Source organism: Marmota flaviventris, chromosome 3, assembly GCF_047511675.1.
Source record: "Marmota flaviventris isolate mMarFla1 chromosome 3, mMarFla1.hap1, whole genome shotgun sequence".
NCBI classification, from domain to species: Eukaryota; Metazoa; Chordata; class Mammalia; order Rodentia; family Sciuridae; genus Marmota; species Marmota flaviventris.
The window spans coordinates 3,235,304-3,262,288 of record NC_092500.1 but is presented as its reverse complement, the minus strand read 5'-3'; the positions used below and the strand labels follow the sequence as shown (position 1 = coordinate 3,262,288).

The following is a 26,985-nucleotide window of genomic DNA, read 5'->3' as shown; positions in this document are numbered from 1 at the left end:
AGGGGAAGTGTTATTGCCAGGTAGAGTGGTATGGGTGTTAGTGGAGGGACGGTCCTGGGGCCACATCTATACTGCAATTTACTCCTTGAGGCACACTTGATTTTCAGATCATGCTGTGGGTAGAGGCAGCAGTGGGATTGTGTAATGTTGGAATGATGTTTTTTTTTGTACATTTTCCCCCCAAAGCCCTCCCAAGTTAATTTCCTTGGAAAAGTTACTTCTTATAAATCTGGGAAGCCTCACTATGTGTTAGAATGAGCCAGATGGAAAATCAGTTGCTAATATAGTTCATAATTCAGAAAATTGCTGTTGAACCCAGAGGGGGCAGTGAGTAGTGACCATGCTTGGGGCTGAGATGTTGCAGAGCCTGAACTGCAGTTGGTTGGATGATTTGCTTGTTTGTTTCATGTACCTGAAACATGAAGGCGTTTTATCGTATGTGGGATGTCAGTTTTCTTTCATTTGGTCATGCCCAGAACACTCCATACCTTTTTTCTCTTAGTCTTCACTGTTTGACTCACCTCCGTCTTTACCGGCTGCTGTGGAATTTGCAAACATAAGCTGTCTAGACTGCACCTCCAGTATTGTTCTCCAGGGCAGCACCATGGTGCAGGGCTCCAAATTCAACCCCTCGAGAAGCGAGGGGTTCCTCCTGCTGTTGCCAGCTCAGTGGCTCCTGGTTCCTGGAAGCACCCCGAGGCCAGGCTGTCACTCGTATGCTGTCTTCCTTCTGGCACCAACACTGGGCGCGGCAGGGTGCAGTGCCTGCTGAGTGACTCTGTGAAGGTGTCATAGGAAACGTATTCCATGGTGCTGTGCAAGGGAAGCCCATCCCCGGGAACTTGGCTGCCCACAGGAACTTCTCAGAAAGGATTGGGTTTTGATTTTTTTTTCCTTTTAAAATGTCCCTGTCTGAGATTCAGAGCCCTGTGTGGTATTGCTCTGGAGGCCTTTCTCTTCCTCATGGACGTTTCCCAACTGGCAGTGCCTGTCCTCTTGCAGACCCATCTCCCTGCAGGTGCCCTCCACTTCTGTGTGATGCCTTCCCACCCCGTTCTTGGTCTACTTCTTCCATTTACTATTGGTGTTGTTAAATTAAGTTTCCTTGTGTGAAAGGTAAATAAGCTTTGTCATGAACCCCAGGGACTGTCTGGGGAGGTCCTCTTCAGGGCACAGTGTCCTGGGTGTCTCTTTGCTGCCCTCCCTGGCCTGTGCTTTGTTTGGATCAATCCCCTTTCACCTGGATGTGCCTGGGTAGGTCACAGGGTTGGAACCTTCCTTTGGTTTCATTCATTTGCTCTTCCACCTGAGAAGCCTCCTTCCTGGCAGCACAGTGGTGATCATGAGAAAGCAGGTGGAATGACCCCTGCTGTTGCTTGCTGGAACAGATCAGTCCTTAAGTTTCCATTTTCTTAGTTGGCAGTGGTTCCATCTGGAGACCCTTGTTTGAGTTGTGAGAAAGTGGAAATGTGGTCAGGATGAGAGGAGATGCACATATATATATGTGTGTGTGTGTGTGTGTTGCTTTTCAGTGTTTATAAATTTATCAATATCTATTCTGTTAGGTCTGATTCATATTTGTTGCAGCTAATATTCTATTATATGTAGATATACCATTTTGTTTATTCATTCTTCAGTTTGTAATGGACATCTGAATTTTTCTCAAAAAAATTTTTTTTCTTTTTAATATTGCATACTTTGCTGAATCTGTCTCCTGTACGCGTACGAGGATTTTTCTAGGCTTGTGAACCAGAAAGTGGTGTTATATCATGTGGATCTGCTTTTCATGAAGAATCGCTGAGGCTCTCTTTAAGACTGTAGGATGCTGCAGAATTGGAAAGCAGTATGATTTATGTAAAAATATTGTTAGTTAATGATTTGAAGAAAGATTTCATTATCTGAATGAAATAGGTGGCTTACTTGCCACTTCTTTTCAAATAACTTTGATGGAAGTCTGTTTTTCTTTTTAGCTATGCAAGACCAAATAAAAATTCAACTTTAATAAGATGAATTGAGGTTCCTTTGGTCTGAGCTTGAACTTTGTTGGAGCATTTTCTGCCCAGTAAACACAGGTGGCTGCCTATGAGGAGTTAATGAGTTCCTGGCTGTGCTGGAAGGAAAAGCCTGCTGTCTCTGCCACCACTGAGGCTTTTGTGAAGATGACAAGCAAACAGTGCCCTGTGGGCCAGGCTGCCTGCTAGTTTTGAACCCTGTGAACGCACTGGGAGTAACAGGAGGAGCATGAGGAGGAGCGTGATAAATGCGCCTCACAGGCCACGTCCTGCTGTTCACCGCGTGTTACCTGGTTATCTCATTTCACACCCGTTGTTTTCTTTTGTGTGTGTGTGATCCCTAGCCCTTTTCATTTTTATTTTGACACAGGCTCTCACTAAATTACTGAGGGTCTCACTATGTGGCCCAGGCTGGCCTTAAACTGTGCAAGGCCCTGGGTTCAATCTCTAGGACCACAAAAAAGAAAGCAAACTAATAAACAACAACAAAACCTACCAGCTAGTGTTAGAGCTGGAACTTGAACCTGGGCCCTTTGATTCTTAAACCTGGAAGCTCTCTGCCAATGTTACAGAGACCTCCGAGGAATTTTAGGAAAAAGACACGATGGATGTGTTGTATTTGATCTAAACAGACAATGTGCCTTCAAAAAAAATAATCTATGTGTAATTTTTTGGAATATGGCAAATGTTTGATTCTACTCATAGACTCTGTGGTCAGAAAGTCTGATAGGGCACAGTGGGGACTGCTGCTCTGTCCATGGTGTCCTGGGTATCACTGGGAGCACTTGAACCGGGGGCTGGATAGGGGGCTGGGTCACTGGTCTGGCGGTGGATTGGGCTGTCAGCAGGAGCCCCAGCTAGTGCTGTCAGTGGTCTTGGACACCTCTGGGTGCTCCTCAAGCTGGTGGGGTTTCCTCATGATGCTGGTTGGTATCTGAGAGAGAACCCAGGCAGCCAGGGGCAGTTGCATTGCCTTTTTCTTTCTTTCTTTTGGTCCTGGGGATTGAACTCAGGGGCACTAGATCCCTGAGCCACACCCCCGACCCTATTTTGTATTTTATTTAGAGACAGGGTCTCATTGAATTGCTTAGTGCCTTGCTTTTGTTGAGGGTAGCTTTGAGCTTGCCATCCTCCTGTCTCAGCCTCCTGAGCTGCTGGGATTACAGGCGTGTGCCACTGTGCCTGGCTTGCATTGCCTTTTAAAAAGTGACAGTGGCTTCATTGAGAGGTTCAGCTGGAACACAGGTCACCTGTTTAAATTCACCCACAATAGCATTTGCCGTTTAAATTTGTAATTGAGTGATTTTTAGTGTTTTCAAAGAGTTGTAGCCACAGTCAGTTTTAGTACATGTTTTTCATCTGAAATAAAATTCCAACAAAACAAAACAAAAACAATCATCCTGGTCTCCCTTACCCTAAGCCCTGAACAACCAATAATAGACACTCTATAGAATTGCCTCTTCTAGACATTTCTAGTAAATGGAATCATGTTTTTATAATTTTTTTTTGTAGTTGTAGATGGATATCATGCCTTTATTTTATTTATTGTGTGGTGCTGAGGATTGAACCCAGTGTCTCCTTGCAAGCGCTTTGCCACTGAGCCATGCCCCAGCCCCCGTATGTGTTTTTTGATTGGCTTCTTGTACTTCTTGTTTTCAAGTTTTGTTGGGGGTCTGCCCTGAACAGGAACTATGCTCATACCTTTAAGTCCTGAGTAAAGAGATCCTGGACTGGTATTGCACCCTGCGATGCAAGTGGACTTCACCTCCACCTGGATAAGAAAGGTGCAGCTCTGGGAGTGGGCGTCACCCGATGGGGTGAATTATACCCACCTGTTCACTGTAATCCTACCCTTTTGCCCTTTTTTGGATAGAATGTTCCATGGATTAGCTCCCCTTGTTAATAAAATCCGGGTTCGAGGCGTGCTCTTTCTTGGCTGCCTTGCTACCTTTGTGGGAGCTGGGTCAGACAGGCCGTCACAGAACCCAAAGAAAAAGGTATTTCTCTGTGTGTCATTATTTCATGCCAGCCCAGTTCACCTGGAGTGACTTTGACCTGTTTAGTTGTGTGTTGCGACAAGGGTTCATTCTTGTAGCATGTGTGTTTTTCAGCAAAATAAAACTCCGTCGACATTTGAGGTGTTTCTACCTTTTGTCATTATGAATAATGCTTCTGTGAATATTTCTGTGAATATTTTTGTGAATATTTGCTTTTTTTGGTACACCTTTTCCTTTCTCTTGGGTATATAATATTGGGAGTGGAATTACTGGGTTGTAAGGAAACTATATTTAATTGGTTGAGGAACTGTCAGACTTTTCCAAAGCAGCTGCACCATTTTCCATTCCCATCAGTAACCTTTGAAGTTTCTTTCTCTACTACCTCACCAACATGCCATTGTCTTTTTTTTTTTGTACTGGGGATTGAACCCAGGAGTGTTCTACCACTGAGCTATGTTCCCAGCCCTTTTTTATATTTTAGTTGTAGTTGGACACAATACCTTCACTTTTTTATACTTAGTTGTAGTTGGACACAATACCGTCACTTTATTTATTTTTTACGTGGTATTGAGGATTGAACCCAGCGCTTTGCACGTGGTAGGCTAGCCCTGTTCCGCTGAGCAACAACCCCCAGCCCGCTTCCAGCCCTTTTAAAATTTTTTTTTTGAGACAAGGTTTTGCTAAGTTGCCTAGCCTGGCTTTGTAGTCTTCCTGTTTCAGCCTCCTGAGTCACTAGGATTAGAGACACGTGCCACTGAGCCCAGTCCTTTGCCTCTTTTTAAATTGCTTTGACTTCTTATTAGTTTGTTTTAACATTCTTCATGTGTTCTAGATTCAAAAGCTTTATCAGATGTGTGATTTGCTAAGAATTTCTCCTGTTGTTTGGGTCATCTTTCTGCTTTCCTGATGGGAGCCTTTGAAGCACAGACACTTTTTAGTTTTGATGACAGTTAATTTGTTGTTTTTGTTGCTCTTGGTGTCATATCTAAGGAGTGATTGTCTAGTGAATATCACTATTGCGCTTTCTGCTGATTAAGGTTCATAGTTTTAGTTCTCTTATGTTTGGGTCATTGATTTTTTTTTTTTTTAAGAATTTAACCTTTATTTTTTTTATTTATTTTTATGTGGTGCTGAGAATTAAACCCAGTGCCTCGCCCATGGGAGGCAAGGTTTCTGCCACTGAGCTACAACCCCGCCCTATTGGTCATTGTTTTTTTTTCCCCCAGTATATAAACTATTTATTAACAGAAATGGCCTACAGACTCATTTCTTCTTAGATACACCCACGGTGCGGCCGCGGCGCCCAGTGGTCTTAGTGTGCTGGCCTCGGACACGAAGGCCCCAGAAGTGGCACAGTCCCCTGTGGGCCCTAATCTTCTTCAGTCACTCCAGGTCCTCCCGGAGTTTATTGTCTAGACCATTGGCCAGAACCTGACTCTATTTTCCATCCTTTACCTCCTTCTGTCTGTTCAAGAACCAATCTGGGATCTTGTACTGTCGTGGATTCTGCATAATGGTGATCACACGTTCAACCTCATCTTCAGTGAGTTCTCCAGCCCTCTTGGTGAGGTCAATGTCTGCTTTCCTCAACACCACATGACATACCTTGGCCCCACTCCCTTAATGGCAGTGATGGCAAAGGCTATTTTCCGCCTTTGAGTACTCCCAAAATGTGCTGACTTTTCAGGAATCACTAGAGACATGGCGGCAGCAGAGCGGCGGCGTGTAGGCCTCCTGTGGAAGAGCCTGGTCATTGATTTTTGAGTTTGGTTTTGCATGTGGTAAGGAGCAGGGTGCAGCTTTATTGTTTTGTATGTGGGTATTGAATTGTCCCAGCACCACTGTTGACAAGACCATTTTTTCCTCACTGAATCATTTTGGCGCCCTTGTCAAGTCCAGTTGACTGTAAGGGCAAGGATTTGATTCTGCACTCTTAATTCTTTCCATCCATCTCTGTTTCTATGCCAGGCCCATACATCCTGTGTATGGGTGCTGACTCTTGTAGTAAGTTTTGAAACCTGAAATTGTTGCTCTTTTTCATGACTGTTTTGACTGTTCTTGGTCCCTTGCATTTTGCCTGTTTTAGGCTCACCATGTGAATTTCTGCAAAGAAGCCAGCTGGGATTTTGGTAGGGATTCTGCTGAGTCTGCATTGAGTTTGGGGAATCTGGCCCTCTTAAGATCCAGCCATTTTTTGGGGGGTGGGTACCAGGGATTGAACTCAGGGTACTTGACCACTGAGCTACATCCCCAGCCCTATTTAAAATTTTTTTTTTTTTTTTTTTAGTTGTAGATGGATACTATACCTTTATTTTTATTTATTTATTTTTATGTGGTGCTGAGGATCGAACCCAGGGCCTCACATGTGCCAAGGCTAAATGCTCTACTACTGAGCCACAACCTCAGCCCCTCAGCCCTATTTTGTATTTTATTTAGAGATAGAGTCTCACTGAGTTGCTTAGCACCTCACTTTTGCTGAGGCTGGCTTTAAACTCGTGATTCTCCTGCCTCACTTCCCAAGCCGCTGAGATTACAGGCATATGCCATTGCTCCTGGCTAGGATTTGGACATTTGATAAGGAACATGGGGTATCTTTCTGATTATTTAGGTCTTCAGTTTCTTTCAGCAATGTTTTATAGTTCTTAAAATGTAAATGTTTATACTTAAATCTATTTCTAAATATTTTGTTTTTTTTGTACTGCTCTCTTAGTGGGATTATTTTTTCTTTTTAAATATTTATGTTTTAGTTGTAGTTGGACACAATACCTTTATTTCACTTATTTATTTTTTATGTGGTGCTGAGGATCGAATCCAGGGTCTTGCATGTGCGAGGCGAGCGCTCTACCACTGAGCCACAACCCCAGCCCTGGGATTATTTTCTTAATTTTATTTTTGGATTTTTTTTTTTTTTTTGCACATGTGTAGTATTGTAGTTGACTTTTGTGTGTTGATCTTGTATCCTGAAACCTTGTTTTTTAGTTCTAATAGATTTTTAGTGAGTTCCTTAGGACCTCCTAAATACAGGATTATTTTTCTTGTCAGGTAGTATTACTCTAGCCATATAGATACCCTTTATTTCTCATATGATTTGCCTAAGTGGGACCTCTGGTACAGTGCCAAGCGAGAGTGAGAAGAGCAGTTAGGCTTGTCCCCTTCCTGCACTTAGGAGGACAATCTTTAGTCCTTCACCAGCGGAGTGTTAGCTTTGGAGTTTGAAGATGATACCTTCTCATCCTGGCTTGTTGAGAATTTTTATCATGAAATGGTGCCATTTTTGTCAGATGGTTTTCTATATTTATGTAGGTGATTATGTGGTTTTATCCTTTCTTTTCACGTGGTGTGTGGCATTGAGTGAGTTGGGTAGTGAAGCCAACCTTGCATTCCGGCGCAGCCGTGGGCCTGGACTTTGTCCTGTGGGGAGTGTTTTGGCTACTAATTTAGTTTCTTTGCATTCTGTGTGTCTAATCATTTTTTATGTTTCTCTGTGGATAAATTTTGATGATTTGTCTTCCTGGGCTTTGTCCATTTCATCTCAGTTACCTAATGGGTTGGTGTGTAGTGGTCCACTATCTTCTGGTATAGTTCTTAAAAACATTTCTGTCAGGTTAACAATCTCCTCTTTGCTTCTGGTTTTAGTAATTTGAGTCTTCTTTCTCTTCCTTTCAGTCAGTCTTGGTAACATTGTCCTCTTTGTTCTTTTGGTTTTGCTGTTATTCCTCTTTTTTAAAAAACTATGTACAAATTTATTATTTGTTCTAGTTAGTCATAGATTTTGAGGAGACAACCAGCCAGTGCTGCCCTCGCCTGCAGTCCCGCCGTGGTGCTGGGTTCCTCTCTTCCTTTGGGTGGGGTGGGCCGACTCCTGCTGCTCCTGCCTGTATCAGAGCAGCTCAGCTTCGCCCGTTGAGTGTTTCTGTGTGACATTTCATTTGAAGAGTTGGTTTACTGCTGGAGTGCCCCCTCTCACTGGTACTCAGTGAAACCCTGCAGAACAGAACCAAGCTGCACGTGTTGACGTTCCTGCATGAAAAACAAGCCTGAAAGCCAGGTTGCAAAAGGTACACGTGTGACGGTGATATTAACATAGCATGCGGCACGGAGACCTGTTGCACACACTCTCTGGAGTGTTCCCCAAGGCGGAAGCACCTGTCTGGGCATTATGCATGCTAAGTACTTGGCAGCTGCCTCTGAGGATGCAGGAAAGGGAGTGGGACTGAGGAGGACTTCAGCTCTGGGTGACAGAGTGTTAGGATCTGGTGGAACTCAATCTCTGGGTGATGCTTGTGTGGATGTTTCTCACATTTTAGGTATCATTAAGCTGGCCTCGCCACCTGCAGGGACTTGTGACTCAGGGAAGACCTCAGGTTTCCGTCTTGGATGGCAGTAGTCATATCTGTGCCTTGTTGGTTTATGGGGACCAAAGGAACTGACATGTTGGATTCCGAGTAAGTGGAATCTCTGCTTGAGACGACTGTTCTTGATGTCTTCTGGCTTGCAGGAGCTTGGAGCAAACATGCAGGCTGTTGAGACTGGCTGAAGCCGAGTTGTGGTCATGGGTCCGTCCCTCTGCTTCTCGGTATGCATCATTCCTTTTGTAAAAGCATCGATCCAGCCCCTGTCACTGCCCTGGTCCATGGCCTGTGGTGGCTACGACATCAGCACTCAGGACAGTGTCTGGCATAGGGCAGGTCCTTATTGGCTGAGCAGATGGATCTGAGCTTTCTGGTTTCTTTTTCAGCGTGAGGGCAAATCTTATCCTGATATGTGCAGAAGTAAATGTGGTGTTTGGAGTTCCTTTAGAATTGTCTTCTGAAATCACTCTGTTCTCTTACTGACTTACTTGGAAGTCAAGAGTTGTAACCAGGCTCTTTGAATTCCCTTCACTTCCTGGTGTCCATCCTCTGTGAAGTGAAGCCTTCCTGGGCTCAGGATCAGGGAAGCCTGACATGAGCATGTTCCTGCTCACTGTGGCGGTGGCCCCTAGATGCCACTTTTATTCCCCGCCTCGTTCATCCTCTGCTTTGCCCTCAGACCTCATGCATCTGCTCTCTTCACCTAGAATTTTCTACCTGGTACATTCTTCTAGGTCTAGGTGTCAAGAAAAACCCAAGACTGGGTGTCAGTGTTCCCATGGTGTGTCTCGCAGGAACTACCATAGAGCATGACATAGGCCACCTTAATTTTTGCTTCTGAAGCTGTTATAAAATCCTTAATGATTTGGATTGTATTGTACTTATTTTTGCTTCCTTCATCCTGTCATAGAGTTGATATCCAACAATGTTTGTTACATTTTACTGAAAAATGTTCTGCTACAGGCATAGAAATGAATAGAAAGTAAAACACTGCAAAATGACCCAATGTAATGTTTTTTAAAAATATTTTTAATTGTAGATGGACATAGTACTTATATTTTATTTATTTTTATGTGGGTCTGAGGCTGGAACCCAGTGAGATGTGCCACACAAGCACTGTACCACTGAGCTACCACCCTAGCCCCAAGGTAATATTTTAATGTATATGAAAGATGACATCCTCAAGCCAGTTGGGAGGAGAGCTTATAATAAGTGGTATTAGAACAATTGATTTTAAAAAAAGTTTCCTAATAAACACTATGTAGTGAAATAAAGCAAATTATAGATGGATTTTAAAATAAGGGTTAAAGATGTGAAAAAAATGGAAGTGTGAAAAAGCACATAGTTGGGAATTTATGCAGTTTCAGAAGGGGGGGTCTTCCCCTTGTGGTCACCAAAGTGGATCCTATGTGAAGGAGACAAGAGTGGTGGACCTTGCCACCGGTGACTAGGAAAACAGATTTGTCACTGGTGTTCATTTTCCTTTGCTACTCTAATAAATTGGCAAAAACTTATTGCCTTACAACAATGTATGTGTCATCTTAGGACTCTGGATGTCAGAAGTCTGACAAAGGTCTCTCTGGGCCAAAATCAAGCTGTCAATAGGATCTCCTTCTGGAGGCTCCAGGGAGAACCCTTTTCTTTCCCTCCCCAGCTTCTGGAGGTGCCCATGCGCCCTGGTGTGTGAGGCCTTTCTCCGTCTTTGAAGCCGGAAATGATCCATCTCTCTCTGGCCTCTTTCATAGTTATGTCTGTCTCCAGTCCCTTTGGCCATAGTTGGTAGAAAGGGTTCTGCTTTCAAGTGGATTAGAGTTGGCCCACCTGGAAAACCCAGGATACTCTCCTATCTCATTGTGTATATTTTTAATCAAAATTGCAAAGCCCCCTTTGCCATCTCACTTACATCCACAGCTTCTGGGCACTGGGACATGGACATCTTTTGTGGGTCTGCTGTTTTGCCTGCTATAATGCCTGAATGATCAAGAAGCAATTCTTTTTTATTAAGGGGCTTTTAAAAATTGGTAAGAAGGTGAACTCTTGTTAGCAATGGACAAGGGTATGAACAGTTCACAAAAAAAAAAAAAAAAAAGAGGTGCCTGTGAACAAGAGGCCTAGAAGCTGCCAGCCCTACTCCTCATTAGGAGGCACATGGCCAAGACTGAGGGCACTCTCCTGTCTACTTAGCAACAATTGGTGGCCCGCCAACCCCTGAACTGTTCGTTGGCAGGGTGGACAACAGCCCCCTTGTTTGGGAGCCTATGTCCCCAGGACCACATCCTCAAGAGTCTCTCAGAGTGGTGTGTGAGTTCTTGTCTCCAGAGGTGTGTTGGCATTTTTGTAGTCAGTTTTACGTGGCTCGAGTGTTCCCCAGTCGACATTGGTTGAATCCATTATATTGTGGCCATACGGTGGCAAAATGTGAAGTTGGAAGTCATATTGTCTAAGGGGTGGTCAGGCCAGTGACGGGGTAGCTGGTCCTCCCTCTATTCCTATGGTTCTAGAAACTTTCTATTGTGAACAGTTATAGATTCACAAGGACTTGCAGAGGTGAAGAGTACTCTTTGCCCTGTGTTGTTCTTTTGAATCTACTTATGCTGTATATATTTTTTTGTGCATCCAATACGTATGAGGTAGTTAAAACTGAGGAAGAATAAAGTAATGATAGGAGGAAGTAGTCATGATCTTTTCCTGACTAACAAAGGGTTTCTTTTTTTTTGAGAGAATGACAATGTTCACTTCTCTCTGTGAGTATCTTCTCGTATTGCCCACAAGGTACTATACTGGGTCACAGTGCCTTTTCCCTCCTTTGTGGACCATGTCAGTTAGGGTGTCTGATGGTGGCTTCAACAAGTAGGGACTTGTTTATTTCATGTTCCTGGAGTCAAGGGAGATGGTCAGGCAGACCTGCTGTTTCCATCTCCTGTCTTGCCACTCTTCCTGGGTGGATTTGTGTCTCATATTTACTTCTCATTCTTGTGGGGTATCTGGGGTCCCAGGCTTTTCCTCTGGCCAGGAGGAGGGGTGGAGTGGGGCGCCAAGGGCTGAGCGTGCTGGCTAAGCCAGCTTTTTTTGTTTGGCTGTGCTGGGGATGGAACCTAGGGCCTTGCTTGTGCTAGGGTAGTGCTCTACCACTGAGCCATGTCCCCAGCCTCTAGCTTGTCTGTTTTTGTTAGAAAAACAGTGGCCTCTGTTCTTTCTCCCTGACCTGACCGCATTATGAGGCTGTCCCAGCTGAAGTCAGCCAAGGGAAGGCTCAGCCGGCCACCATGTCTACCGTGAGGGGTATTTTGTTTCCATCTGTTTTCCAGTGTACCGTGATAAACCTAAGGGTTATATAAAACCATTAATTCTTTAGAAACATTATGTTCTTTTGGTGGTGCTGCGTTTGACATTCAGACAAAGTGACGAGAATTCCCAGACAGGCATTTGTATGTGTTTGTGAACAGCTTGTGTGACGGACAGTGCCCCCAAGGGCCTCGTCTCTCAGTGGGTGCCTGAGTTCTGTGGTGGTACCTGGAGGGCTGTGGTGCCTGTGTGGGCCCGTTCTCAGGAAGGGCCTAAATGCCCTGCTTGTGTGTGGTGGGTGGGCCTCTGTGGTGCCACGCATTCCTCCTCGACCTGCCCTTAGGACCTTGCATGGAGGAGGGTTGTGGTGGCCCGTGAGTTGCTGCTTCCACAGTGGTGTGGCTTATGAGGAGCTGGCCCTTCTCCTGAGTCAGTGGTGGGCTCTCAGCAACGCCAAAGAAAAGCTGATTTGTTTTCTCCTTTTTGTTAGCATCCAGCATGTGTATGGAGCCCAGCACCCACCTTTTGATCCACTGTTACATGGCACGTAAGTGACGTTTCCTTTCACTTTTGGCTTCACAGCTGCTTTGAGGAGGGCTGGGGTAGCCAGAGTCTTCCTGCTGTCCTCCAGCTCACTGAGACTCCCAAGGGCAGGGAAAGTAGCCTCTCATTTGGCAAACGTGGACCAGGCAACTGCTTCTTGCGAGACACCGCTGTCCTTGCCTAGCTCATCCTGCAGTGGGGCAGGCGACACGAAGGCTGCAGCTGCATGTGGGTTGGGGGTGGAGCCTTGCAGGACAGGGAGCTGATGCCGTTAACTGGTGCAGCCTGGCTTCAGGTCGTTCCTGGAAGCTCATCTGACTCCCCCTCTCTTGCCTGCTGCCCTGGTCCTTGCTGCTACACCACAGCAGGTGGGAGCAGAGGGAGTGGGTCTTGGTGGGTACTTGTGGGAGGGTTCTGGTGTGGCTGCAGCACTCACCTGTGTGCTCGCTTCCTGACATCTGCAGGGCAGATGTTGTATGTTGTCACATTTCTGGGGAGTCTCCTTTAATGATACTGTTTCCAAACATGCACACCACAGGCTGTGCTCTCTGCACAGTCCTTGCTGCCCCAGCCCCTCAGCCGCTGCTGTGGGAGCTTTGCTGAGGTGCTGGGAGCATGCAACTGTGTTTGCGGTCCAGACCTAAATGAGTTCAGGCTGTGAGTCTGAATAGCATTGCCCCAAAGTCCTGTGCTTCCTAGTGGGGTTCCGTGGGTGGGATGACAGCGGCTGCTCAGCTTGGCTGCCCTAAAAACCTTCTCCTTGCCGTGGCTGGATCCTCCTGCACTTTGCCTCGTTTCATTTTGCTCTCTGTGTGACTCGTGTTTGAGTTCTCACAGCACCTTCCTCTAGACTGAGTGCCTTCCTGAGTGGGGGCTCTTTCCTGCTGATTTAGGACGTGTGCTGCCGCTCCTCTGAGTGGGTGCAGTAACGCTGCCTTTGCTTTGCAGTTTGCTCAAGTCCACACCCAAGGTGCCAACCACCCCAGTGAAGGCCAAGAGGGTCAGCACCTTCCAGGAGTTCGAGAGCAACACTAGTGATGCCTGGGATGCTGGGGAAGATGATGACGAGCTCCTGGCCATGGCGGCCGAGAGCCTGAACACTGAGGTGGTCATGGAGACAGCCCACCGCGTCCTGCGCAACCACAGCCAGCGGCAGGCCCGGCCTGTGCTGCAGGAGGAGCCAGTGCCCATGCAGGAACCAGCACCTGCAGCAGAGCCGCTCACAGCTCCAAGCGTGGACCTCCGGCTGGTGAAGTCCGTCAGCGAGAGCCACACATCCTGTCCCGAAGGTAGGCGGGGCACACCAAGGTAGTGACATGCCTTTCGTCCTGGGAGACAGGAGATGAGAGGGTGCCTGTTGTTCTTATGCAGGACTCCCAGCCAGAAGGTCACCTTCCATAGGGCTGCAGTGTCCTCAGGCAGGGGAGGTGGTCTGCGCTTTTCCCTTCAGGTCCTGATGTGCTTTTCTTTGCTCCTCTGAGCTGTCACTTTCCTCCAGAGGAAGTGACAGGGCTGGTGGTTTTTGGGGTGATTCCCAAGAGGGCCACTGAGGAGCATGGTGTCTTGTGGGATCCCCATCTTCCTCTGAAAGATGCTGGCTGTGCCGAAGGCTGTCTTGCATCCCTTCCTCAGGTTTAGGGTGCTGTCTCCGCATTTACAGATGAGAAAGCCAGAATCATCATGGTAGCCTTGGATGCAGACCTGCGCTTCGTACCTGGTCTAGTTTTCAAAAACGCCTTCTGGGAATTAATGAACTTCTAAAATGTTCCATGTCTCTTGAGCTAGAATGTATGAGTTATTTCACATGATCATTTTTCAGTATTGGAATGTAGCAAATTTGAAAGTCTTTAAGCTTACGGATGGACAGCCAGATGTGGCTCTTGCAGTTGATTGAAAGTCCTGATGATGATGGAAGTACACGCTTCCCACCTTCCCATGCTTAGTCCTGCCAGGGTGCTTTCAGCTGTGGCACTCCCGGTGTTGCCTGCTCACAGACTGTGCTGATGTTGAAACTTGACAAGCTGTGAGGGCCGCTTCTCAAGCCCCTGGGGGTCTGGGTTGAGTTTGTGATAGCTGCCTCTGTTAGTGATGGTCTTCCACACTCCAGATGCCAGGGCTGAGAGTGGGCAGGACTAGGAGTTGTATGGTGGGATATCCTGAGCAGATGCAAGCTCAGAATGCATCCATCCAGCTGGGGGAACCATGGGATGTCACCCAGCATGCCACCTCCTGCAAAAAAAGCAAAGTGATGGTGCCCAAGGAACTGTGTGGCTGGGAGAGGGCTCTTGAACTCCTTGCTTTGGCCTTCGCCTGCCATGGGGTTGGTCATCTCTCCCATGTCTGCTTTCTGAGCAAGCTTTTTTTTCGGCACTTCAATACAACAACAACAACAACAACAACAACAAAATAATAATAGTATTTATTGATCATTTGCTGTCGCTAGCCCTTTAATAAACAACTTTGCAGTAGCTCCTTAACCTCATGTCTTCTAGGAGGGAAGGCATGTTGTCTAGTCCTCTTTCATGGATGAGGCATTGAGAGGCCTAGGGCTGTTCCCTGAGTGGTGGGACTGGTGTTCAGGTCCAGGACACCTGGCTTGGAACCCTGCTATTAGCTGCTGGCCCTACCCCATAGAGAAGGGGTTCTCATCAAGGTGATCCTGCCCACAGGGCCCTGGGGCACTGTCTCTGGACACATCAGGTGTATATGTATGTAACTGTGTGTGGTACAGGGCTGGAGATACTACTTAGCATCCCGCATTGCTCAGGGCAGCCTCTGCCCCCAACAGAGACTGATCAGTCTCTTGTATCTGTAGCAGTGAGCCTGTGGAGCCCTGAAATCGGAGGCACCTGCTGGGGACACTGGTCGCATTGGTGGCTGGGAGCAGAAGCTGTGCAGTGTAGGGGGAGAGTAGGTGTGCTCGATCCCCCGGTCCTGGCCTCTGAGATCACTGGACATTTTCCTCAGCAGTGGCATGAAGATGGCACACTTCTGTTGTTTTCAGGGACTTAAGATCATAGCTTGGGTGAGTATTAGTGGGGTCAGGCAAATTTGTGAGTGGATGAAATGTAGAGTGTCCAGGAGCCAGAGACCCCATTTTGTCTTGTTGTAGAGGGTGCAGGGTAAGGTCATGGAAGTCTTCAGGGAGGAGGGGATGTCTGTTGGTGTCCAGGCTCAGAAGGTCAAGGCTTTAGGGTCTGAAACAGTCTCTCTGGGCAGGGCTGTGTCTGACCGTCCTGCCTCTGTGCACTTTGCAGGTCTCTGAAGGCAGGATGGTGCCCCAGCTGTGTGTTCTTGGTATCCTGTGCAGCTCCTTGTGCGTGCTTCGCTTGGGCCCTGTGCATCGCCCCTCAGGGCCCTCACGCAGGCTGCTCAGGCCATCAACCTGAAGTTCCATTTTACTTTTCTGCTGATAGGAACAGTGTTTTGCCCTTCTGAGCATCCTAAACCCTTTTGTCCTGTGGGGCACAGTCCAGTTCCAGTGATTGTGTTCACGGGCATCTGTGCTTCTGCCTTCCTGTGTGCTGCCTTGGGGACCTCAACATCATCTGCGAGTACCTGTGGCCTGCCTGCCGTAGTCAGCCTTGGTCTTCAGCCCTGCAGGGTAGCTGGATTGAACATGCAGTGTGGTGCAGTGGTAGGCCCTGGACTCACCAGCCTTGGGCTCACCGGCCCTGCGCTGTGGGGCGATGCAGAGGTCCCAATGCAAAGGTACAAGCAGCCACCTGGCCAGATTGTGAGGGGAGGAGGCTGCTGGGCAGGACGAGCTGCAGGGTAGCACTCGTGCCCTGCCCCTCTGCAGCTGCTGCCAGTGGACCTGCTGGCTCCACGGAGCTGAGCTTTGCGCCATTCCCTGGCGTGCATTCTTGCTTCCTCTTGTATTCTGTTTTTTGGAAGATGAGGTTGCTGGGTGGGATTTAGACTAGGAGTCAGAGCCCACAGAGCCTCTTGCCGGTTGGTCCGAGGTAGTACTGCTGTGTGACCTGGAAGCCCTGAGCTCCTTTTCGTGGCTGTCCCTGGCCCAGGTTCCTGGATGTAGCATACTGTTATGCCATCCCCAGTGTCCCAGAGAGCCCAAGGGTCCCAGGGGTGTAGCAGCAGGAGATGCCCTGGTGGGGGTGGGGGCCTGTACTTTGCTGCCACTGCAGCCCTCCCTTGCCTGCCTGGCTTCCTTGGCTTCCTTGAGATGCTGTTCTCTTCCCAGCCTTCCTCCCCAGGGCTGTGACAAGGTCTGGGAAGTGGGCAGGCCAGGGGAGTCTGGAGGCAGTGGCGTCAGAGGTGCCCTGGAGATAGCAGGAGGTGCTCTTGGTGTGTCTTGGTTCCTCCCTCACTGTTCTCCTGCCTTGGCAGGCTGCATCTTTTCTTGTTAGATGTTACTGGAGGCTCTCTGCCCACGTATAGTTCTGGGTGAGCCCTGCAAGCCACCAAGGGACGGTGGCACTGCAAGTGAGAGGCCACCTTGATGCAGGAGGAGGATGTGGGCAGCAGTGGGCAGGAGGCTCACCCTCACCTTTCCCTGTTCTCACTCTTGCAGAAACTGCCAGCAACGTGATCCCTCTACAGAGGTCTCAGTCTCTTCCCCACTCGGCCACCGCTGCACTGGGTGGGACGTCTGACGTGAGCACCCTTGGAGGCTCTGCTCTGAGCGAGAGAGAGGCTTATCGTCTGGACAAGTTCAAGCAGTTGCTCGCGGGCCCCCACACAGACCTTGGTGAGTCCCTGCAGGCTGGAGGACGCCAGTGGCCATTCTAAAGGAGACGCTGGGCATGGTACATAATGCTCATGTCCCTGTGTGAGTGCCTCATAGGGGTTGCCGTGCTCCATTCCCATGCCAGAGCCTGCTAGGACACCAGGGATGCTGACAGCGTCCTGTGAGGGGCTGTTAGTGCCTTTCCAGCTTCTTCTTCCTCTGCGCCTGGATGGACCTCTCCTGCTGTCCTCTGCGGCTCCTTCAGGCTGGCTAGGTGGCTGTGTTTGTTTTCATAAGCATGGGTTGAAGGCTGGCTCACAGGGCGAGGGCTGGCTGGTTACCACCCTCCTGCTCTGCTGACTGCTTTCCCGCCAGAAAGCAGAGGGATCAGAGGGTGGGGAGACAGACAGCTAGGCCCCTGTGGGTCCTGGGTGCAGGCTGGGGGTTGGGGAGGGCAGTCACCAGTGCTGGTCTTCCCCAGAGCAGCGTTGTGGCCAGACCCTGAGGTGTGTGCTCGCCCTCAGGTTCCTCTGGCAGAACCCCACTCTCAGGAAGCTCTGTTGTGAGTGCCACTCTGCACTGGGTGTTTGCTGGATGGTGGAAGGTGCAGTGCTTGGCTGGGCCAGGAGGTGGCGATTGGGGCATGTGGATGCGGGGAGGGCTTACCCAGCCCTTGTGCTCAGGAGGCTGGGGCTGAGGCTGTGAGGCAGAAGGTAGAGAGAGGGCAGGACGTAGTTCGGAGCCATGAAGGAGGGGAGCTCTGGAAAAGTCTGAAAAGCTTCTGATACACAGCTCCAGTTCTGAGGGGATTTCCTCTGCTTAGTTTCATTTATTTTTTGACTCAGTGACACACGTATGTGTCACAGTATTACAAAGCACAGAAGGGGTAAGTGAGAGTGAGCCAGAGCCTCTCGCCCTGTCTCGGGCTCCACTTCCCTCCTTTTCATTATTCCAGATGTCTTCTTCCAGAGAGAGCCAGTGTGCACATTGTGTTAAATATTGTATTTTGATGTCGTTTATTGTTGCAGAGAAGTGGCCACTCAGTTTGCCCTCTCCCAGATTCACCATTCTCTACATGTGTTTGTATGTGTGTATTTTTTCCTGAGCCATTTGAAACTCAGTTGGAGATATCCTCTTCTACTCTGGAAAACTTTATTGTGAATTTTCCAAGAGTGAAGATATCTTCTCAAGTAATCGTAGTGCAATTTTCAAGTAAAGCAATTCAACATAGACATTGTACTGTTTTTTTTTTTTTTTTTTGTACTGGAGATTGATTGAACTCAGGGCCACTCGACCACTGAGCCACATCCCAGCCCAATTTTGTATTTTATTTATAGACAGGGTCTCACTGAGTTGCTTAGCTCCTCACTTTTGCTGAGGCTGGCTTTGAACTTGTGATCCTCCTATCTTAGCCTCCCGAACCACTGGGCACCATTCTATTTTAACAATACTGCTGTAATAATCTGTCGTCCATAGTCACACTGTGCCGTTCTTCATCACTTTGTTCCTAGTACGGAACCCAAGCTGGCTGGTACATTCCTTTCAGTCCCCGTATGCTTAGCTTTTCATTGTGGTTTTTGATCTTGACATTTTTATAGAGTGAGTACAGGCAGTTATTTGGTAGAATGTCCCTGAGTTTGCTGTTTCCTCATGATGAGATCCAGGTTGATAAGTTTTTTGGCAGGAGTATCATGTAAGAGATTTGTGTTCTTGGTCATCATAGCAGGAGGCGTGAGGTCGGTTTGTCCTAACATGGTCATACTGACTCTGGCCACTTGATGGAGGTGGTGCTGCCAGCTCTGCACACTGAAAAGTTACTCTTTTTCCCTTGATAATTAAGAAGTGACAGCTAGACATGGTGGTACATATCTGTAATCCCAGGTGCTCAGGAGGCCGAGGCCTCAGTTACTTAGTGAGACCCTGATTCAATATAAAAATAAAAAGGGCTGGGTGTACTTCAGTAGTAGAGTGCTTGCCTGGCATGTAGGAGGCACTGTGCTCAGTCCCCAGTACTGCAGGAAAAAAAAAAAAAGCAATTTGTAGAAACTTTTGAGCCTCCACACACACACACACACACACACACACACACACGTATGTATATTTTAACCTTTATTTACATGTGGTGCTGAGGTACATGAGGTACCTCACATGAATTAGGCAAGCACTCTACCACTGAGCTACAGCCCCTGCCCCTTACAATATATATATTTTTGCCACATGAAAGGTAATAGTTAACTATATGTTTTCCTATAACAGGTCAGGGGGCATCCCTTGGATGCATATCACATAATTTATTTCTCCAGCTCCCTAGGTTATTCCTTGTTTTCTGTTATTTACAGACAACTTGAAAACTTCAGTATCTGAACCTCTGATGATAACATTTGCAGAATGGCCCTAGATGTAGGTGGGAGAGAGGGAATAGTACAGGATGGCTCCTGTGAGTTTGGCGTAAGAACTGGGCAGCTAGAGGTCCTATCCACCAAAATAGGAAATAAAGGCAGACTGTTCTTGCAGGAGCATGGGCTGTGGTTTATCTGTATTTCAGATGCTTCCTTTGCAAGCGTGCGGTGTGCCTTCTTTGCAGGGTCTGGGAGCAGCTGAGGCAGGGGAGGGGCAGAACCCCATGGTGCTTGTGGGTCAGGCCCTAGATTTGGACTGCCTCTGTGGAGATCCTGAGCGCGTGGAGAGGTCCCGGGCCTCAGGGTCCTTGTGCATCTGGAAGACGTGCTGATGGCAGGACTGAGTTTGCAGATTGAGTGGGACGGTGCATGTAACATGCTTAGGTGAGAGGGCCTAGCACATAGTATGCTCACAGATGTCGTTTACTTTTATTATTGTTATTTTATTTTCACTGGCCTACTTACTCTCTAACTTGATTTTTCTGATGTTGATTATTATGGTATGGTAACTTTAGTGCTGAATGATAAATCGAGGTTGTTCTCAGACAGCTTCCTGTTGTGCTCAGAGGTTTCTAAAAGGCGAGAGGTTAGGAGGTGTCCGAGGGAAACAGATGTGCTTGGTGGGAGTTCTGGTCTAGTCAGGCTCTGCTCACCAGCTAGAATTTCCTTGTGGATTTGGTCATTGGAGCAACTTTTGGAAATTAAAATCATACTTATAAATGAAGCTTCCAGGGTTGTAAGAGAATGAATATGTATGGGTAAGTCAAAAGGTTAGCATGTAGAAGTCAGATTCCTTTGTGAGGTTGGTTCAATTATGGATTTTTTCTTTCTTCAGAATTCTATTTAAATAGTACAATCTAAAGCCAAAAGTTAAAGTCAGAGCTTAAACTGTACTGGATTTATATTTAGTGGTAAGAGAAAACATAGTGGGTAAATTGCCTGTTTCCTAAGGCCTGTAAGGTAGCTCCGAGAAGAGTGGAACATATTCCTTTCACATTACGTAAAAACTTAAGTGGCAAATATTTGCCGACTTCGGAGAAGCAAATTGCTGATGTGCGAAGTGCCACAGAACGATCGTGCCTGCTGCATATCACCGTCCAGCGAGTGCTGCTTTGTTTAGCTTGTGCTGCTAGGAGCCTGGGGAAGAAAGTAGCAAATAGAACTTAACAGCTCATTCCCCTCTTAGCATTGACTCAATATTTACTCACACAGAGACTGCCTGTTTGAAACCTGAGAAAATGACACTTAGAGGCGTCCTGTTTGTCACGTGTGTCTGGTGAAGGGGAGTATGATTTGGCAATGTGCAAAACACGCGGTTTCCTGAGAGCTGCTGAGCGACTCCTCGTAGCGGAGGGCCTGGAGGGCGCACTGTGTGGAGCATTCAGACAGTAGAAGAGGCGGCACCCTGCTCTTGGAGGAGTGGGACCGGCGTCCAGTCATGTTCCTGCTTCCCTGAGGGAGCATCTAGTCTGGCCTTGGATCAGGAGGGTTGTCTGGCCCTGGGCGGAAGGTGGCCAGGTGTGGAGCCCTGTGCCTGGGCAGTTTGGATGTGGGCAGATGCCCTTAGTGTCCATGGCTGGAGGACAGTACAGGGCCTGCTGTGATAGGGGGAGTCACGTGCTGGCTCTGCCCTCACCCTATGTGACTGACTCAACAAGTGATTCATCCTCCTGGTCTCCTCAGCTGTGAAGAGGAAGCAGGTCTACTTGCAAGGTCCTTGGTGTTCGCAGGGTCTACTCCTTCAGCCAGTATGTTTCGCGCCTCTGCTGTGTCAATAGTCACTGTGAGGAGTTGGGAGCCGGCCCTGAGGGCCTTCCTTCAAGGAGCTAGCCTTTTAGTGTTCAGGGGCAGATACACTCAGCACTCCAGATGCCAGCGGAAGTCCACAGGCATGTCTGGAGGACACAGCTATGCCGAGAGGTAGCTCTGGGTGGTCAGCCAAGACCCTGAAAGGGTGCTTTCTGGCTGAGACCCTTGAAGGGAGGTGTTTGAAGACGGGGAAGGCCTTCCAGGGAGAAGAGTGCAAAGGTCCTGTGGTGGGAGAGCTTCAGAAATGCTTGAGAAGTGGCAAGCAGCTATGGAGCTCTGGCCTTGGTGGGGTGGGGAGAAAGGGAGAAAGCCAGTCGGGTGGGAAGTGGCCAGGTCCCAGTATTGAGAAAGCCAGATGAAGGCTCTCTGCTTTCCTCTGGACGCAGTGTGAAGCCTCGGGGAGGTTTGGAACCCGGACTAGTGAAGCTTGGAAGGAAGGACCTTGAAGAATTTCACCAGAGCATTGCCTGGGGCCCTGGACTAGGTAGATTCCTTGGGCAGCCTTGTTGGTATGGAGGTAGGGAGGGGCAGGGGATCCAGGGGTGGTTGATGGAGGATGAAGGCCTTGGGGATGGGTGAGGTGGGGTGGTCAGTTTCTGGCACTGCTGGACGGAACTGGGTCTTGTTGGTTGGACATGATGTTGGGTAGACTGGGAGAAGGAGGGAGCCAAACCATCCGAACTTGGAACCTAGGGGTTGCAGGAATAGGGGATAAAAACCAGAACATGTTAGGAGCTCGGGGATGAAAGAAATATGTCGCTTCAGCTGGGAAACAAAGTCATGGCCTGAGGAAACAGACCAGGGAAAGCAGTCTATTTAAATGTTTGCATAATTGCTGCCTTTGTATGTTGTGTTACTAATCCCCACCAACCGCCCCACCCCAGGGCCCCAGACACTACCTGCCTGCTCCTGTTTGCTGGTTTGCTGTGGGGGAGATTGCTTCTAAGGTTAAGTAAGCAGCAGGCTCAGTCTCCTGGCTGTGGGGCAGGGCAGGGTGGGACAGCGTTGATCTGGTCTAGGCTTCCTGTCTCCTGGTCTCACGTTTCTAGTTAGTGCAGGCAGCAGGATTCTTAGTGCACTTCAGAGGCCTGAGGAAGTTGTTTTGTCTCCTGTGGGTTCTGTTGGAGAACTTAGCATCTGGGCTAGGAGCAGCAGGCTGGCCCTGGGCCTGGCAGGCGGGCTCTGAAGAGCTGCTCCTCCCTTCTTGGCAATCTGCCAGCCCGCCCAGTGCTACTCTCTAGTGGCCATACCCTGGCTCTGCAGCCTGTGCCACAACAGGACCCAAGCTGGCAACACTGCCTTGGGTCTTTGTGCACATGTGTGTGCTCGTGCATATTTATCATGTTTACTGAAGGGTGAGGGCAAGCTCAGAAGAGAGGAAAATGTGAGGGACAGAGAAGGCTTTCATTCACACTTGCCCTGGAATCTCCTCAGGGAAGACAGGACAGGATAGAGCTACCAAAAAGCAAGGAACCTTGTGGAGAGGAAATGGATCCCCACTTAGCGACCATACCTGGTTCCTTTTCTAGCCATACCTCTGTGCATTTGGTGCCCAGGCTGCACTCACCTGCTTGCCCTCAGTGCCTCCACCCCGTCCCTGCTGCACCCTGGCCCTCTGCTTCCTCCCAGCCTGCCCCTGCCCCTGCCCCTGCTCTTTTGTGTGGCTGGCTGGCTGCCTGTCCTCCCCAGTGCTTTGCGTTCTGACTCAGGGTTTAGTTTACATCCTCTTGCTGTGGGAGTGTGGGCAGTGCTGGGTCCCTGAGCCTGAGTCTACTGTGCCAGTTCAGCCAGAGTGATGCTCCTTACACCAGCTGGACAACTGGGTGCCAGCAGCTGCTGGATGTAGGTGTGAGAGATGTGGCAGCCAGTGACTGGCAGGATGCCTTTGAAGGTCTGGTTTTGTCTTTGCTCTTGTGGTTTTAGGAGCAAGTACTTCAAAGAGGTCTGTCTTAGTTGGTTTTCTGTTGCTAAAACAAAATATCTGAGACCAGGAGACTTACAAAGAATGAAGGTTGGGTCCAAGAGCATGGTGGCAACTTTCTTAATGCATCATGACATGGTGACAGAGGGAAAGTGTATGTCAGCTCAGATCTCTTCCGTTCTGGGGGCCCAACCCCAATGACCTCTCAAATACTCTACCTCCAAATATGATTTGGGAATACACTGAAGCCATAGAAGTGTTGATGGGGTGCTTGAGCCTCTCCAGCAATCTGTGGTCCCCCCCCTGCAGCTTGTCATCTAGAGCCAGGCTGAAAGGGCATCCAGGTTGGGGCTGGACTTTGGGTTAGTTGGTCCTTTTGCTGCAGTGTAAGACTGAACCTGGCACATAACTGGTGCATGGTGAACATTTGGGGAATGAGGGAGCACCTCTCAGTCTGACAGGTGCCATGGTCCCGTTGGGACTTGGCCAGGAAAATAATGTTTCTGCCGATTCTAACTCTAGGCACAGTGGGAGGTGGTGGCATGGGGTGCAAGCGCTTGGGGCCAGTGGTGGGGACACCCATCCTTCTCCCAGGCCTCCCTGTGGTATGCAGGGGACTGGAGCCTGTTTCCTTCCTTGACGGCTGGCTGGAGCTCGTGGGCTTGGGCGCCTGTGGTCTTCAGTTCTCTCGTGTGCTGACTGTGCCCTTCACCCACCTCTGTTGGTCCCCATTTTGGCTTCCTGCTGCAGCTTCCCATGGCCCAGAGTAAACTGTTGAGGCGAGTTTCTTGAGGAATGTGGGAGAGGGTCTCTTCACACCCTGTGTAATTTCATCTGTATTTAAGGCAGTTCCTGGGTTCAAGGTGGTCGCCCGGGTTTGATTCAGGAACCCTGGTTTCTCTCCTGAGTGGCTCCAGCTGTCGATGCAGCAGCAGTTGCTCAGTGCAGCTCCAGGCTGTCATTGTCGTTCTACTCTCCTCCTGCCTGCCTCACCCCACATAGTGCTGTGTAGCACCTGTGCCTCTGTCCCCTATGAGTCCCCTATGTCCAGGTTCCTCCACAGAGCAGTTAGTGACCTTTCAAAGTGAGATCCAGTACTTCTCAAAGCCATCAGTGATGGCATGCTACCGGGCAGCCAGCCATAGGCCTGCTGTGGCCTTCCAGGGCCGTTGCCATCTGGCTCCTGTTCCTCTTGGCCTCATTTGCTGCCTCCTCTCCTGGGAGCATCCCAGGGCCTTTGCACTCACTTCCCTTGTCCCTGGGTTTTTGTGTGACTTACTTACTCTAGTTCTCTGCTTCGATGCTACCTGCCTCTTCAGCAGGGTTTCCTGACTGCTGTATCAACAGCACAACCCTGCTCACCCGAGCACACCCCTTTGGTGTCCTTCTGCTCTGTTTCTCTCTGCAGCACCCCTTGCCACCTGGCCTCCCATGTGGTACTTGCCTGCTTTTGTCCCCATGTCTCTTCTGTGTGCCCCAGCAGGGCTGGCTGTTGTCTTTGAGCCTGCTCTTACCTCAGTGCCTTGCTCAGTGAGTGCCACGTAGTGGGCACTTGCCACTGGATGTCACCTGTCCACACTTTCCTCCCTTCCTTGGGGTGGTCACGGTCCTCTTTCTGGTTTTGTTTCTTTAAGGACAGTCACACAGTGAGTGGTTGTTACTCATATTCAGTGTCAGCTCCTCAGCCAGAGTGTTCTCTCCTCAGCCCGGGACTAGTTTGCAGCTGTGGCTCTTAGTTTGCGTTTTTTTCATTCTGTGGTTTCCCTGGTGGTGCAGAGCCCTGCTGTCCTTCCCAGCCTTCTCCTGTGGCACTGGAGGGATTTGGCACGGCTCCCTCCCTCTTGTTTCTGGTCTCCGTGTCCTTCTCTCACTGAGGGGTTTCTGTGATCATCAGCAGGAGTGTTAGTGGAAGTTAGGGGAATGGAAACATAATGGAATCAGCGAACCCAGACTGCACTGTTTACATGTGTCCTATCTATGACAGCTGGGCTTTCTTTTTCCACCTTTGTGTCACCTCTTAACCAGTTCTCACCCAGGCTGCAGACTCCCAGGAGGAGTGCTGTCCATGGTGGCTCATCAGCGCAGTCTCTGGGCATCAGGAAGCAGCAGGAGAGCCTCAGGCAGCACACTGGCTCCTTCTGACTTCTGTCCCATCACCAGTATCCTCTTCTGGAGTATCATTTTCACTGCTAGATGTGGCACTTGAACTTCATGTAGCATTAGTTGGCTTTAACAGCCAAGCCGAACATGCTTGGGTGGAAGTTAAAAATTCCTTTTAATAGCCAGGGTAGACTTTTAGTTTCATGGGAAACATTCAAGGTTCTTTCAGATGCTTGTTTCTATTGGGTGCTGGTTTTCAGTATGCACTTTTTTTTCCTTTAAATATTTTATTTGGACACAATACTTTTATTTATTTATTTTTATGTGGTGCTGAGGATCGAACTCGGCGCCTTGCATGTGCTAGGCGAGCGCTCTACTGCTGAGCCACAACCCCAGCCCTTCAGTATGCACTCTTTTTTTTTTTTTTTTTTCAAATTTTTAAAAAAATAAATGACAGTGGAATGCATTGCAATTCTTATTACATGTATACAGCACAATTTTTTGTATCTCTGGTTGTATATGAAGTATGTTGACACCAATTTATGTCTTCATACATGTATTTGGATGATGATGTCTATCACATTCCACCATCCTTGCTAGTCCCCTGCTCCCTCCTTTTCCCTCCCACCCCCAGTATACAAATGTTAAGAAAAATATTTATAAGTTTGTAAGATATATTTATTTATTATTTTTATTTTTGGTATCAGAGATTGAACCCAGGGGCACTTAAATACTGAGTCACATCCCCAGCCGTTTTTATGTAGAGACAGGTTCTTGCTAAGTTGCTTAGGGCCTTGGTAAGTTGCTGCAGCTGGCCTTGAATTTGGTGCTCCTCTGCCTCAGCCTGAAGGGATTACATGCTAGGATTACACGTGAGCACCACTGTGCCTGGCTGTTTTACAGTTCAAAGGAAGAGTCTTAAAAGTCAGTCTATTAAATTTTTTCTCTTAATATTCTTTGCAGGCTAGGATGCCAAATAAATGAGTAGTATGAGACTGTGGTATGTTTCTCTGTTTGAGGGATCAGAGAAGAAAAGTGGAGAGAGTGTGGAAGAGTCCCTGGGAGTTCACTGCTCCTGTGCCGGGCAGCACTTTGCATTTGTTCTTTGTCTCCTCTTCTTCTTTTCCGCTATTGGAGTTCCGTCTGACCCTCTACTGTGTAGACTGTGAATCTCTTGTAGGCTGAGGCAACAAATCACTTGTCCTTGTATTCCAGTGACCTGTGACATATGTGGAGTATTCTCAGGGAATGCCAGTGGGGTTAATGGAGCCTCTAGCTGTCAGAGTTGCTCTCTTGCTCTGTGCCCTTTAGCAGTTATCCGTATTGCTAGTTTACTAGTTGACACAGGTACCTTGTGTCAAGGGGTGTCAGGACATAAACTTTTTCTGCAGGTAACAGAAAACCAGACTCAAGGGGCTTTAAACAAACAGTTTTATTATTTTCCTCCCCTTGTGAGATGTCTGGAGGTAGGTAGTTGTTGGCGTCGGCTTAGTGATGCCAGCAAGAATCTAAGCTCCAGTCCTCTCGGCTTTTCACAGGGTGAAGGGCAGCCACCAGGGTTTGTGTCTTCTTATCAGGAAAGCAGGCTTTAGACCAGAGCTGAGAGGTGTGTGGCTTCTCTTAGCTACAGGGGGTGATATGGTTGTGATCATGATGTGATGATGATAACATTGAGGGTGATGATGATGACAGTGATAACAATGATAGTTTTGATGGTGGTGGTAGTGATGGTGATGATGATGATGGTGGTGGTGGTGGTGGTGGTGGTGGTGGTAATGGTGATAATGGTGGTGGTGTTGGTGATACAATTATTTAGTGTTTACTCTGTATCAGGTGTTGTTCTAGGGGCTTCCTGCATTTTGTTTCCTTCACCAGAT

General features: G+C 48.3%; 1 protein-coding gene across 6 annotated transcripts in view; it reads left to right on the top strand.

The window, feature by feature from the left end:
• The window catches only part of Tbc1d22a (TBC1 domain family member 22A), a 315,829-nt gene that overhangs the window by 11,294 nt on the left and 277,550 nt on the right, over positions 1–26,985 (top strand). For all 6 annotated transcript variants that reach the window (XM_027954562.2, XM_027954560.2, XM_027954561.2 and 3 more), the window contains exons 2-4: positions 12,137–12,193; positions 13,138–13,478; positions 16,724–16,900. In XM_027954562.2, the coding sequence (XP_027810363.2) occupies positions 12,137–12,193; positions 13,138–13,478; positions 16,724–16,900 (575 nt within the window). The remainder of the gene's footprint in view (positions 1–12,136; positions 12,194–13,137; positions 13,479–16,723; positions 16,901–26,985) is intronic.